This window comes from Berghia stephanieae, chromosome 2, assembly GCF_034508935.2.
Source record: "Berghia stephanieae isolate SIO BIC M18660-M18661 chromosome 2, UCSD_Bste_1.3, whole genome shotgun sequence".
In the NCBI taxonomy this organism is placed as follows: domain Eukaryota; kingdom Metazoa; phylum Mollusca; class Gastropoda; order Nudibranchia; family Aeolidiidae; genus Berghia; species Berghia stephanieae.
This window is the reverse complement of record NC_088361.1, coordinates 67,997,942-68,013,594: the sequence shown is the minus strand read 5'-3', so window position 1 is coordinate 68,013,594 and position 15,653 is coordinate 67,997,942. Positions and strand designations below refer to the sequence as shown.

Here is a 15,653-nt window from a genome sequence, read left to right as displayed (position 1 = left end):
TGTCGATGAATATTCTATCAATACACGGTTTGCCAAATCCATCTATTTTTCTATATATCTATCTACCTATCTATCTGTTAATCTATCTATATATCTATATATATATTTCTATTTGTCTACCCATCTATCTAACCGTTTATATCTTTCTATTTATTTATCTATCCATCAATATATCTATCTACCTATCAATATTAATATCTATCAATCCATATATCTGGATGAAACCATCTGTTTCTATCTCTCTATCCATCTATCTGTATGCCTCTCTATCAGTCTATTTATCTATCTGTCAGTCTGTCTATCTACGTATCCACCTATCTATCTTTTTTGTTGTCTTTCTATCTATCTATCTATCTATCTATCTATCTATCTATCTATCTATCTATCTATCTATCTATCTATCTATCTATCTATCCACCTATACCTCTGTCTATATATCTATATGTCTGTCTCTATATAATATATCGTTCTTTCTATCTAACACTTGCTCTTACAACCATACACCTCAGCAATCTTAAAAATATTTCAACGCTAACGATTATTACATCTGACCATTTTATGTCGGTTAAATGTATAACTCCCTGCTGTTACATTTCAACTCAAAATTTCTGATGAAAGAATATTAAATCTATGCTGAGGTTGCGGGATTCATCATTATCAACATTACCTGACATATTATAATTAATTACTTATTTAAATCATCATATTGCTGACAGCTTTAGGAAAAGCAACACAGTCCTCTGGTTTATATAGAAAAGGCAATGTCTTATCTTTTATAATTAGTATTAAAGTATGAAGTATGGAGAAGAGATGCTTGCTCAGTCCTTTAAAATGTTTTAACCCTCTCCTTACCACCTGCATCAAAATCATCACATTTGTTACGACACAATATACATTTTTTCTTATTCAGATTTATTTTGTACATCACAACCTTTGAAGAATGATATTTGTTTGATTAATAACAACATAATGTTGTTTTATAGAGAGCTTTATTGAGTTTAAAGAATCAATTTTTCTGATAGGTAAACCTGCCATTTTTGGAAAATACCGAAAAGGACCGGTAAGGAGAAAGTTACAATTTTATGTGTTCTTAACCTATCTGCAATTGTATAACCCTTCGTACAGTAGGCCTATACTGCGGTTTGTTTTTTAAAGTTTTGTTTTCCACTTTAATCAACTGTATATTGTTGCCGTTAAATAGTCTGAATGCGGTACCGATATAAATCCAATAAACGCAACATAAAACAGCTTTGGCCTACCCAACCATTTATATCACTCTTTCTGAGGACAGCTAATACAAGTTCTTGAGAAAATCAATACTGCAACGTTCAATCGCAATTTGGGTTGAGTCGCGTGGTATTTGTATACATAAAGATTAGGGTACAATGGCTATTTTTGAATTGGACCAATTTGGCGATGGACATCTAAGTATTCTTAGATTTTGTATACTATTGCCCTCGGTAGGTGTCGTTTTTACAGTCGGGCATAATGATATGGGTGGGAGGGACATTGATTACAAAGAAAGGGGATAGGTCTATATATATATATATATATATATATATATATATATATATATATATATATATATATATATATATATATATAAAACAAAGATGCTTAAGATAGATAGATAGATAGATAGATAGATAGATAGAGAGAGAGAGAGAGAGAGAGAGAGAGAGAGAGAGAGAGAGAGAGAGAAATTGCAGAAGGGTGCATAAGAGACGATTGTGGTGGTGCGGGGGAGTGAAGGGGGAGAAGAAGGAGGAGGAAGAGTAGGAGGAGCAGGAGGAGGAGGAGGACTGGGAGGAGGGGACGAAGAATTTGTAGTAGTAGTAGTAGTAGTAGTAGTAGTGGTAGTAGTAGTAGTAGTGGTAGTAGTAGTAGTAGTAGTAGTAGTAGTAGTAGTAGTAGTAGTAGTAGTAGTAGTAGTAGTAGTAGTAGTAGTAGTAGTAGTAGTAGTAGTAGTAGAAGAAGAAGAAGAAGAAGAAGAAGAAGAAGAAGAAGAAGAAGGGGGGGGGGGCGCTAACAAAAAGCGAAGAAGATAAACTAGATGCTTTCCATAGGAAACACAGCTCAGGAGAGTTCTAAATATCTACTACCCAACCAAAATAAGTAACAAATCGCTGTACATAAAATTCGAATAAACGCCGCTATCATTACAATTTTGGAAACAAGATGGAGAATATTTGGACATATTTTAAGGAGAGATAGAAATTAAATGTTCCACCAAATAAGGCGATGGTGTTATTCTTTACACCAAGCGGACTTAACAAACACAAAGGCATGCCCACAACACACATAATATACACTTCGATAAATAAAGACCTCAGGCGCCTCGATAACACAGGGACTGATGCGAAAAGGGTTTAGAATACTCGTACCTGAGATCCAGCGCAGCAGACCGCCAACAGTGGAAAAACTTGCTCAGCAAATCAGAGAAGCTGCCAAAGCGTCCCATACCTAGTCCGAAGATTAAGAGGCGATCGGCAATAAGTCAAGTAAGTCAAGTGGGGGTGGAGTGGGGGGGGGGGGGGGGGGAGGAGGCTGGTTCTTTTTACACTTATGTCTCCTTTGATAATAGAGAGGTTAATGATGCATGCCTTCTTTCAGTCTAGCAAGAATTTCTGCAGATTCCACATTTCCAAGTCATGGGCACATCTTTACTGTTGTCTCACACCAACTGAACCCGTCTAATGAGTTATCGCCCAGACCTCTGATGGCAACAAGCCTCCCATTCATCGTCTCATTGACGAAATGCGCCATCGTAAACAAATAGACAAACAAAAAAACAGAGAAAACAAGCAAAAAGAACTACAGCAAATTAACAACAACAAAACAACAACCAAAATATAACAATTTAAAAAATTTAATAAAATTTCATAGTTTTTTTAGGGGAGGTGTCGTTGGGGGGGGGGGGGGGAGGGGAGGTGGGGGAGTGGCCCTAGTTCATAATTAATCCCTACGCCTTGTTTTGCTTTTTAGACGATAAGAAAATGTTGATATTGATAATTTAATATCTCTTCGAGATGATCAACCCAAATTTTGCTAAATACTCTGTATCGTTGATTATCTATACTTTGTTGGGTTTATCTCACTTGACTAATTAATCTCTGAAAGTAGTGTAGCCTTCAATTTCTTCTCTATTTCCACTGAGATGGAACAGGCAGAGCCTGATTTTCTTCACCCTAAATTTACTTAAATTAAAATTGTAACCTCGGAACTATAGTTTGCGAAGGAAAGCAATAATTTATTTTTTAAAATAAATAAACAAGTGATAAAAGTAATTCTTTTTGTAAAGTAAAATATCTTCGTACTTAAAAAATCTCTGCACAGTAAAATCCTCTCGAGGTGCAAAGAGTGTTAATACTCCTCTGTGTTTTTTATTTCTTTTTAGGTTTGGTTTGATTTGTTTTTATTTTGCATTTTGTTTGTGGGGGGGGGGGGCTTTTTTTTGTTTGTTTGTGTGTTTTTATTTTGTATTGTTTTGCTTTGTTTGCTTTTGGTTTAGATATTTTTTAATGTATTTCTCTATTTTTGTATTTTTTTTTTTTTTTAATTGTTTTGAAGTTTGTTTACTGGGGAGGTTTTTTGTTTGTTTTACTTTGTTTTGTTTTTTGTTTTGTTTGTTTGTTTGTTTGTTTTGGGTGGGGGGGGGGGCTTCGTTTGTTTGTTGTTATTTATTTTTAGGGGGGGGGGGGCGGTTGTGGGATTGGGTTTTTTTTATTTGTTTATTTATTTGTTTGTTTGTTTTGTTTTGTTTGTTTGGCTGGGGTTTTTTTTTCCTCTTTTTTTTTTTTAATTGTTTTTGTTGGGTGTTTTTGGTTTTGATTTTCTATTATTTTTTTTTTTGGGGGGGGGGGCTTTCTTTCTTTTTTTTTTTTTTTTTGTGGTATGCATTATTTACAATGTTGCAATATAGATCATTTCAATAACTTCACTTCGAATCCATGACAACTTTTTGTAGTACCGATCATTTCGGAGCTGCGGCAGCTTTCAGAGAAAATGGTACCCATGGCATTTCAATCCATTCGCGAATGGCTTAAATCCTACGCTCTACATACTACGCCATCGGTTAGCCCATAATTATTGTTTCAAGGAAATATTGAGCCCTAAATATTGATAGGCTCATCATGAATCAATGTTTATAATCAGCAGCAATCATTAAAAAAAACTAGAACACTGTAGAGACCCACTTGCCAATGATTCCTAAAACAGATGGGTTATGTCACTACGCGTCTGTTACATTATGTAAACAAGAACACGGGTCGTTGACATACAAGTTAACTCTTAAGTAGGAAATAGGGAGAGAGGGAGTGAGAGGGATGAATAATGAGACAGAAAATAATGAGAAGAAGAGATGTGCGATAGAGAGCAAGTGAGGGGCAGCGGTGATAAAGATTAGACGAAAAAATACTTGACAACAAAAAAAAAAAAGAGATGAAATAGCAATGATATCTCTGTTGCTATGGCTTGAATACGATCTGAGAGAAAGAAGCTCGCAATTATGTCTGGAAAAAAAACAATATATCTAATTTATAATATATATATATATATATATATATATATATATATATATATATATATATATATATATATATATATATATATATATATATATATATACTTTATGTGCTCGACTACACGATTACACACACTTGTCCTAGTGACGTGAAACGTAGTAGTAAACAATAATTATATATATATATATATATATACATATATATATATATATATATATATATATATATATATTGTGTGTGTGTGTGTGTGTGTGTGTGTGTGTGTGTGTGTGTGAATGCAACGGAAAATAAGAATTATCTGAAGAATATATAAATATCTTTTTAAATGAAAGGCGATAGGATAGATTGTAAAAGTAAATGATGTATTCAATATTATCAATGGTGATGAAAGACTTCAGATGTATATTTTTTTTCATCACAGTTTATGAATACAATATTATGGTTCATTTATTGTGCACTTCACATTATTTATGTGATCAGTCCATGTTGATTGTAAAACACCCAAGTAAACTCGTTATCAAAAACTATTTTCAATGTCAGTTGTTATACGTTATACTAATATTATTATGATAGGCTTGTGGGTGGAAATATTTTTTCGGAATCAATAATAATTACTTTTGTTTCTTCTTAACAACTCTGTCACACGACGAGACGAAAGAATCAATTTCATTTTTGTAATCTAAAACTTTAATGGAATTGAATAGAGACTATCCGAATAGTACCGGAACAGTGGATTTATATCTAATATTTCACATTTTGATGTCTTGAAATTCAATTGCTGTGTAATGGGCTATTCAAATATAGAATGTAAAATATTAGATATGTAAAGCAAGACTCTCTTTAACATAAATTTTAGTAAGATCAGCAGATATGTAGCACGAAGTATTCATAACAATGGGGAGAACAATCATAAATAATAGGGAAACGCAAGAAGAAGAAGAAGAAGAAGAAGAAGAAGAAGAAGAAGAAGAAGAAGAAGAAGAAGAAGAAGAAGAAGAAGAAGAATGAGGAGGAGGAGGAGGAAGATAATAACATTCATTATTATATTCTTTGGTTTAATCCCCATTGGTTACACACAGTGTGTCTGTGTATTTTCATCGTTTATTATACTCAGGCACGTCGGTATATAATCACAGGAAAGCGAAGCGAGTTGTATGAGACATGTTGTACAAAATTTGAAGGGAAAAAAAAGAATTCAAGAAATAAATAACTCAATGACACGTCCATTTATCTACTTAATTAATTTAAAAAATAATAATAATAATAATAATAATAATAACAGGGTGTCTCAAGTCAACTCCTACTCAGTGGCTTCCAATACTGAGCGCATTGCAACGCCAAATCTTAGACGACAAGAGGCTAATCAAAGGATGTATGCAAGAATTGATGAAGCCACGGATAACACTCTTATAAAAAGAATCATAAAGAGAGCACCTTCAACAACAAGACTCAATTCAAGAAGACCTTTCCACCGAACAAAAAATGGCTGTCTTCAACGTGGAAGAGAACTGGAGAGAAATGTGAAACAGGGAAACACCAAGACGAGGAAACGTCATAAAAGACCCTACCAAAAGAATGCCTGCATTCCACAACCTTGGGAACCGTGATGCCTGCCGGAATTTTCAGGCAGCTCCAGAGACCAGCGACCACACTGTCATCCAATGTCCAGTAACCAAACTTGAAGATGGCTATGAAACAGTTCTTAGGGTGGAGGAAGACTTTCGAAGCTGGGTTGACGAAATGAATTTGGAAATGTAGCCATACGCTACTACTACAACTATTTAAAAAAAAAACAAAACAAAAAAAAAAAACAAAAAAACAATTAGCTGGTTAATCAAAAGTATTACTTCTTATCAGTCTTATAATCCTAAATTTCACACGAGCGTTGGGCCATGGTTATCGGCCGGTGAGGGGGACAAAAAAACTTTTTTTTTTAAATTATCGAGTCAAAAATTAAGATCTGAACAAGTGTGTATGAAACGTGTCAGACAAATCAAGAAAGAAATATGCAAGAAGAAAAACTATTCCAAAAAATCAGTCTCCCTCGACTGGGGATCGAACCTCAGACCTTCTGATTACCAGCAGACGGGTCACCATTACACCACTGATAGTGATAGACTGATTTTTTGGGGATGGTTTTTTTTCTTGTATTTTTCTTTCTTGCTTTGTCTGGCACCTTTCATACACGCTTTTTTCAGATCTTTATCTTACACCGTGTCTGTTCCCTAGTTTCTTGATTTGATATTTTCAAAAATTAAAATAGAGCAACTCAAATATCTTCGTCCTCGTCTTCTCGTGCTCAATGTATGCGTTGTTGGATGCAAGCGAGGGTTCACAGCGTAAAAGGCGTAGCCAATCCTTCTGAAGAATGTAGGTAGGTATTAAAATTGCCCCAACTATCGGGAGCCTCAGTGGTGTAATGGTAGCACGTCTGACCGGTAATCAGAAAGTCTGGGGTTTGATCTCCAGTCGAGGTAGACTGATGTTTTTGATTATTTTTTTCTTCTTGTATTTTTCTTTCTTGCTTTGTCTGGCATCTTTCATACACACTTGTTCAGATCTTAATCTTACATCGGTGCTTGCTCCCTAATTTCTTAATTTGAGGCAAAAATGGAACAATTGAAATGTTTATTTGATTAGTTTAGACAAATTATATGATTATTGACGAAATTTTCAAAGTCATATAATCGCTGTTTGTTTATTGATTAATTAACCCTGACTCGTATTGTAAAAAGGTTTCCATGTATGTCAATAGCTTGCCACACATAGTAACAAGAGAGAACGGGCTAAAAGCAAGGAATATTTTAATTAGTTAATGTTTAGCAACGCACGAAAGGTGAATTGCGTACGAATGTTATTAAACTCACCGATCGTGCTAACCCTTTGTTATGAAAATTCGAGGGAATTAATCTTTGATATCTAAAGTTCTAATACCAAAATTACGCAGTTATATTCCTTAGAATTCCGATATGGTTTACCAAAAAGCAGAATTATTCGGAATCTGTGCATGACACCTTGACCTTTCCGGTCAATTAGTTTGCAAACGTTGCTTCCGGTATCGACGGAGAGAGCAATGTTATCTTCCCTTATTGAAGTGCTTGGACGTGGAACTTGCCGATCTTGTTTTACTTGTTGATACGGATAATAAACATTACATCTTAGGTCTTGTTATTCAAGACTGACGCGTAGCAGATGAAGTAACAGGTAATGTCTCAATCAGTGTTTATGTTTTTCAGAAGAATGCGATGCTTCCATATCTGATTAAACACCATTGGCCGTTATAATGCTGCAGCCATTCATCGAAGTGGCCAAAGTAAACAAATAAAAGTTGCGAGTCGAGTCAGAGGGCTCCCAGACTGATAAGAGCAATATAAAGAGTAGTAATCAAGATACAATAAGAAAAAATGCAAATCTGAAATTAATTAATTGGGCTGGAGGTTTTTATATTGGTTTTTATGTAGAAAAGGAGTGACTTTGACTTACTGACTTAAAACTTAAAAGATGACAAAAAATAATGATGATGATAATGATAAGGCAAAGCTGTACTGTTACTGATACTGTTGCTGACTGCACTGTTACTGTTTAGGTTATAGTTATAGACCTTCAATTGACGGAGCCATTCCTCAAATTCAACAACAACAAAAAAGAAAAGGAAGACAACATAGACGCAGTGGGATGAATTATATTTGATACAACAGAAATTACGCTAATTGGGATCATTTTCCTCAACACCATGCAAGTGCAATGTGAAGTAATGGTTGTCTGAGGTTAGCAACGCTTTTTGAACTTTCAGTGTTTGAACACATTTTTGTGTTTTTCACACAGCTTTGTGAAATTATTCGCTTTCCAAACCTGTCGGTGGCCAATGGTGATTGAGTGGCTGCATGATAAATTTTACTGTTTTGTTTAAGTTTAAGTCAATTTTTTTGGCTATTTTGTCATGGCAACAGCTTCAAATCAGCTTGACACTACTATGTTATGATGATCTATCCAGGCTTCAAATTCATTGCTGCATCCATGTACGATCACAAGCCCGCCCAGAAGCCTCATCACAACGCAAAGCTCGACTAGATGCTATGCAGTCTCGGGCTCTTTGCCACAATACGTACATGTGGGACAGATGGAAAGTGAAAGTCCCAATTGATGAAGCAATACTGCCGTTAGACATGTTCTCAACCGAAGTCGATTCATCGCCATCCTATGCCTCTTCTACATCTTCACCCCCTCAGGAGACCGAATTTCTCCGAGTTGACCATCTCGTATGCACAACCCTGTCCGAAGTCAGGGAAGCCAAGTACAAGGATGGAATTAAAGTTAAAAACTATGAAAAAGTTTAAAGGGAACCACCTGAAAAGTGTTCTAGAAGAAGGTCAAAATCGCAACTTAGATGGTTGTTCACTCGTTATTCTTCAATTGCTTCACATTGTGCAACTAGAGGAGAAGGAGATTAATTCCTGTGCAAATTAGTTTTCTTCCATTGTTTTACTCGATTATACATGCTGTTCGATGTTTATTTTGACTCAGTCATTACTTTCTTCTTACGTTTAGATTCCATTTCTTCAGATTTTTTCATTATAAATATAATTCACTAGCATCTCAACAAATACTAATGAAGTGACTTAAAATTATGTTTGAATGTATTCTTCGTTAAATGATTGAAATTTAGCTTTGAAACCTTCTTTTAAAATTCTCACAATGAGTGAGGTGTTCGTGGAGCATAGTTCTGGCTTTTGGAGCATTACGGTTGGCCAGCTTTATGGAGTGCTTCATTGCGCCAATAATTTTTTTGTTTAAAAACCTCTAGCTTAAATTGCTCCATCAATAAAAACATGGATTGGAGCATTGTTTTTTGTTTGCTTTTTTGGGGGCGGGGTAATGAGGTTGCCTTTACTTATAATACAGTGATGATAATCTTCAATCTTCTTTTGGATTTTTGGATTTTGGAGATTTCTCAGAGATTTTCCATTGATGTTTGTCATGTCAGTATTTTCCGTTCAGTTATGGATATGGGAGGAAGTCAATGTCTTGTCTGGTGTCATAATTTGACACCTGTGTACAAGTGCATACATTTGTATTTGTACAATTTTGCACTCTTCCAGTTCTATGATGTCAGCTCAGACAGGCTGGTGCTAAGTGTCAAAAGTCACACAAAGCAAGTAGTGATCTTGAATAAGATTATGGCTGACAGGAGCCTGGGGATGAGGCTAATGATTATAGATGATTTTTTGGGACATTTTAAGTTTGGCGTGTTTTTTTTTTATAACTGTTTATTTGTTTATTCATTATCGTCTTTTCTTTTTTTTTAGAAATTAAAATTATTAAAGTTAAAGGACTTCTAATTTTGACAAAAGGAGAGGGATAAAACTTGAGCTTGAGCTTTGTATCAGGGTTCTCGCTTCCTCCTTAAATTCAGTAGCAGTTTGACTTTGCATGGACAATGATCATGAATGGTTTAATATCATTTTAAGTAAGGCTTTAAGGTGAGGGCTGAGAAGAAGAGCAGACTATTTGATAGGTAGTCCCCTCAATTATTTGTGATTCAGAAGGATTGTATATTTGAGAATTACATCTTTGTTATTGTTGTTAAACGTCCAACTATAAATGGCTTTTTAAAAAAAATATGATGTCAAGTTTTCCATGAGATTTTGAAATTTTGTGATGAACTGTGCGACTCTGTGTTTGTACTTTTTGTTTTGGGGGTGGTATACGTTGTTGGTTGGCCATATTGTACTTGCAACATTCAGATGTTTTATCTATGAATTGCATTTACTTTAACATGATAGCAACTTTTGTAACAAGAGTATGAGCCAGCGCCATGCCCAGGATTTCTAGGTGCAGACAAGGTAGTAAAATGGGAAGTGTCAGATCAGCGATCGTCATCTCATCATCTTGATGAAGAAGTCGTTTCCATGAAAAGGTGGATTGGACTTTGGATTCAACGATCAAATCATTTGTTATCTTGTTTCAAACTGACTGGATGTTGAGTTTGCTCAGCCATTTTAAGCCTTATACTGGTTGATGATTGCAGTGGAAGGACTGGTGTAGTCAGTAATTGTCAGTCTTGGTGGAAACATTGCTGTTGCTGTCCATGTTTTTTGTTGATATCATTGTCTTTGTTGTTGATATCCTCACTGTTGATGTGATAGTGATTATGTAGTGGTGGTATCGTGGTCATTGCAACGCAGTTGATGAATTGATTCTGCTTTTTAACTCTAGACCCCTTCCAATTCATTGTCATGAAATGAAACTGTAGAATCCATGAACTTTGAACTTCGGGAAATTGGGATGAATCTTAATAAGTGATTATTTTGTTTCTATATCTCTTGTATTTGGTCATATTTCATTTCTCATGACAATTTTTATAATAAAAAAAAAATAAATAAATAAATTAGAATGATCTAGATTATAGTAACCCTTAAATAATTTTGAAAGGGATATCTTTTTGTATTTAAAGCACAATTTGTCAACAATAAGCACATGTTAGCATCTGAGCCTTTATTTATGCACCAAAATATGCATATATATTTTATTTCCTCATTTAACTCTTTACAAGTGGAGTTTGCCTTTGCCCTAACCTGACATCATATTTTACTTATTTATGTCATTAATAAGTGAAAACGAGTCATCCTACTCATGTACTTACTCTGGTCTGGGTGGGCAGCTTCTTGTTGTTGCTCTACCATCCTTTGTATCCAACTGCGTTTGCGGACCAATCAAAGCTACCCTTTGGTAGCATTGTCATTGTCTTACTGACAGAGTAACACCAAATATTATGTAAGTCATTGACCATCTCTGTGATTTCTAAGTGTACGAGTCCACTGTCAGGCTCCATATGTGTCGAATGATCTCCAACAACGAACAAGAATGTTAAAATTAAAATAATCTGTTGCTTGTTCTTATTCTGTTAGTGTTTTGTTGTTTGCGTGTGCTTTGTTGTGAGATACCCCTTATTGGCTTCATATTTGAGAGTAAGAATAAACTTTTGTCTTTCCCACAGGTATCTCTATTTTTTGGGTTACAAAATTACAAAACATCAATATGAAAATGGGAAGATTGCGGTTTCAGTATTGTAAGGTAAGTTGAGTTTTTGTATTAGATTGTTTTGTTTGCAAGCAAATTTCATGGTTGAAGCATTACCGTTCATAAAAATGGGTTTGTTCAATTGGATGCTCAGGCTAACCAATAGGTAGATAAAAATTAAAGATTTAATAATTATTCTTTTGACCAGATCAGTCAAATTCTGAGTTTTTACTCCACCCAGAGGAACATTGATGAAAAGCTTTTTATTTTACCTGCTAACATCCCAGTTTTCATGGCGTCTAAAGTAAATAAATATTTTTATGCCAGACAAGCATCATCGTGAGTTTTGAGATGACCAGATATTTTCCTTGAAATTTGGACTTTTGATATTTAGTTTTCTTCTTATGTAAATTTTATACAAGATATGAATCATACTTCAAACTATGCCAATGTGCATATGCACATTAATAATTTGAGTTATGATTCCTTTCTTCAAAAACTGAAACAGCGTCAAACATATTTTGCTTTTGAAAATTTTATTTTATATATTTTGTCCCTTTTTTTTTTTGTTTTTAAACTAAAATATCCTTCTTCTAATTTTGCATGAATAACTGTAATATCACTTTAACCTTTACACTTATGGTTGAGATTTAAAGTGTAAGGAGATGATTTGGATTTAAATGTTTGTATTTAACACACTATTGCAAATAGTGAAAGCTTTGCCAAAGTGATTAAAAATTTATGAATAATTGGATGCAAATCAATTATGACAACTTTAATATTTACTGAATGTCCAGCATCTTGCACCATATCTCATTTGAAACTTGATCTGTATTCAACCCAATTCTTTGATAAGACATGTCATTATCTTTGTGATCAAAAGAGTGCAGTGGCTGTTTTTATCAGGGCTGGCGGAGTCGGTTATTTTTAAACCGACTCCGACTCCGACTCCGACAGCATAGTATTAATAGGTAATAATATGCAACCAACACTCGCAGCTACTTTTAGCTTTTCCCCAGTATATGTATTATAACAATACAAGCCGCTTCATATTTGAAACTAGGACAAAAAAGGAACTGAAACTAGACAAAAAGGAAACTGAAACTAAGATATGAATAAAACTGTCATTAAGACCAACAAAAAGAGGAAAAGTGAAATTAAGACAATATTGAAACTGAAACCATTTATACTAAAATAAAGTCACTTCTTATGGTCTTATGGTTATCCCACTTTCTAATAACCTAACTTTAACATTGAAGAGTCAGCATCCCCACCCTCCCTCTAGTCAGGTACGGGGTGATTGGCATTGATGCCAACTTAAATTTACAGCACGAGAGCATGAAGGTTGGGGAGGAAAGGGGGTTTTGGAAGCATAGTTCACCTTTAGCTAATACCAATGTAATTTTTTTCAAATTCTATAGGCCTGGATACTATCTATATCTAGTATCTAAAATATTACACATTGAATGATATAAAAATGCGGTGTGTCTTTTTTACGAAACCCGCCGAAACCCTGCGAAACCCGACGAATCCCGACAAAGTTATGGGAAGTAGGTGGCAGTGGGGAGTGAACCTAGAACTCAGGGAAGTGTACACCATTGGGGAGTGAACCTAGAACTCAGGGAAGTGTACACCATTGGGGAGTGAACCTGGGACTGGGTTTCGGCGGGTTTCGTAAAAAAGTACTAGTGCTTTTTTACGAAACCCGACAATATCCAGCAATGTTATGGGAAGTAGACAACTGTGGGGAGTGAACCCGAGACTCAGGGAAGTGTACATCAGTCGGGAGTGAACCTGAGACTAAGGTTATCGGCCGGTTTCGTGAAAAAGAATTAGTGCTTTATTACGAAACCCGACAATATCCAGCAAAGTTATGGGAAGTAGACAACTGTGGGGAGTGAACCCAAGACTCAGGGAAGTGTACATCAGTCGGGAGTGAACCTGAGACTAAGGTTTTCGGCCGGTTTCGTAAAAAAGAATTAGTGCTTTATTACGAAACCCGCCGAAACTCGACAATATCCGGCAAAGTTATGGGAGTTTGACAACAGTGGGGCAATGATGCCAAAACTCCGGTTTCATCGGAAAAAACTCCGGTCTGGAGCAAAAAATTCCGGGCTCCGGGCAACTTCCGTCAAATTCCAGTGAGGTCAATTTGTTCCAAGGATACCCCCCCCCCCCCCCTTCCAACCACCACATCATCATCATTACCACTAGTATTACAACCATCATCACCACCACTACTACTGCAACCGCCACCACATCATCATCACTACCACTACTACTACAACCACCAGCTTCACATTATCACTACCACTACTACTACAACCAACACTACCACATCATCTTCACGACCTCTACTACTACAACCACCACCACATCATCATCACTACTACTACAACCACCACCACTACATCGTCATTACCACTACTACTACAACCACCACCACCACCACATCATCACTACCACTACGACTACAACCACCACAACCACATCATCATTACCACTACTACTACAACCACCACCACCACCACATCACCATTACCACTACTACTACAACCACCACCACCACATCATCACTACCACTACTACTACAACCACCACAATCACATCATCATTACCGCTACTACTACAACCACCACCACCACCACATCATCACTACCACTACTACTACAACCACCACAACCACATCATCACTACCACTACTACTACAACCACCACCACCACCACATCATCACTACCACTAATACAACCACCACCACCACCACATCACCACTACCACTACTACTCCAACCACCACAACCACATCATCACTACCACTACTACTACAACCACCACCACCACCACATCATCACTACCACTACTACTACAACCACCACAACCACATCATCACTACCACTACTACTACAACCACCACCACATCATCACTACAACTACTACTACAACCACCACAACCACATCATCACTACCACTACTACTACAACCACCACCACCACCACATCATCACTACCACTAATACTACTACAACCACCACCACATCATCATCACTACCACCACTACTACAACTACCACCATCACCTCATCTTCATCACTACCATCACTACTACTACTACAACCACCACCACCACATCATCATCATCACTACCACTGCTACTACAACCACCACATCATCATCATCATCACTACTACTACTACTATTGCTAATGCTACTACTATACTAAAACAACAACCACTACAATATCATCATCACTACCACTACTACTACAACCACCAGCACCACATCATCATCACGACCAGTACTACTACAACCACCACCACCACATTATCATCACTACCACGACTACTACTACAACCACCACCACATCATCATTACCATTACTACTACAACCACTACTACCACATCATCATCACTACCATTTGTACTACAACCACCACCACCACCCACTACCACCACCACATCATTATCATCACGACCACAACTACTACAACCACTATACCACCACCACATCATCACTACAACTACTACTTCAACCAGCACCACCACCTTATCATCATCACTACCACTACTACCTCAACCACCACCACCACCATATCATCATCACTACCACTACAACTACAACATCAACCACTCACATCTTCATCATCTCTACCACTATTACTACAACCACCAACACCACATCATCCTCACTACCACCAGTACTACAATCTCTACCGTTAGGTTTTGGCGCTTTACTTCATTTGAAATAAGGAAACTTTGGGATTGTAATTTGCAATGTGTTTATGTATCATAATATACACTGTAATTCTAATCAGTTATCTATTTAGAACTATACAATATGTAAGCACAATGCCAAATATCGTTCCAATTCCTTTTTTTTTTTTTTTGTGCGCGGAAATTCCTCTTTCGGCGTTGAAATTCCTACGAGTGGTGGCTGAAACTCCTGTGAGCGAAATTCAAAGTTGGCATCTCTGAGTGGGGGGTGATCCTGGGAATCAGGGCGGTGTACACCAGTGGGGAGTGAACCTGGGACTGTGTAAAAAGGATATCAGTGGGAAATAAACCTGGGACTAAAGGGAGATGGATACCATAGAAAGTTGATGGTTGGATATGGG

At 36.3% G+C, this 15,653-nt stretch overlaps 1 protein-coding gene and 1 long non-coding RNA gene across 5 annotated transcripts in view; one reads left to right on the top strand and one right to left on the bottom strand.

Moving 5' to 3' along the window:
• The window catches only part of LOC144963707 (uncharacterized), a 10,868-nt gene extending 3,378 nt beyond the window's left edge, over positions 1-7,490 (bottom strand). Inside the window, exons 1-2 of the long non-coding RNA XR_013643670.1 lie at positions 7,391-7,490; positions 2,385-2,463 (exon numbers count right to left, since the gene is read on the bottom strand). This is a non-coding gene — a long non-coding RNA (uncharacterized LOC144963707). The remainder of the gene's footprint in view (positions 1-2,384; positions 2,464-7,390) is intronic.
• A 78-nt stretch (positions 7,491-7,568) lies between these two features.
• The window catches only part of LOC144965395 (polypeptide N-acetylgalactosaminyltransferase 13-like), a 74,402-nt gene continuing 66,317 nt past the window's right edge, over positions 7,569-15,653 (top strand). For 2 of the 4 annotated variants that reach the window (XM_078900694.1, XM_078900693.1), the window contains exons 1-2: positions 7,596-7,727; positions 11,521-11,597. In XM_078900694.1, coding sequence (XP_078756820.1) covers positions 11,562-11,597 — 36 coding nt within the window. In that variant the 5' untranslated portion in view covers positions 7,596-7,727; positions 11,521-11,561. Of the gene's footprint in view, positions 7,728-11,520; positions 11,598-15,653 lie in introns of all 4 variants that reach the window. The other 2 variants (XM_078900696.1, XM_078900695.1) reach the window with 2 other exon arrangements.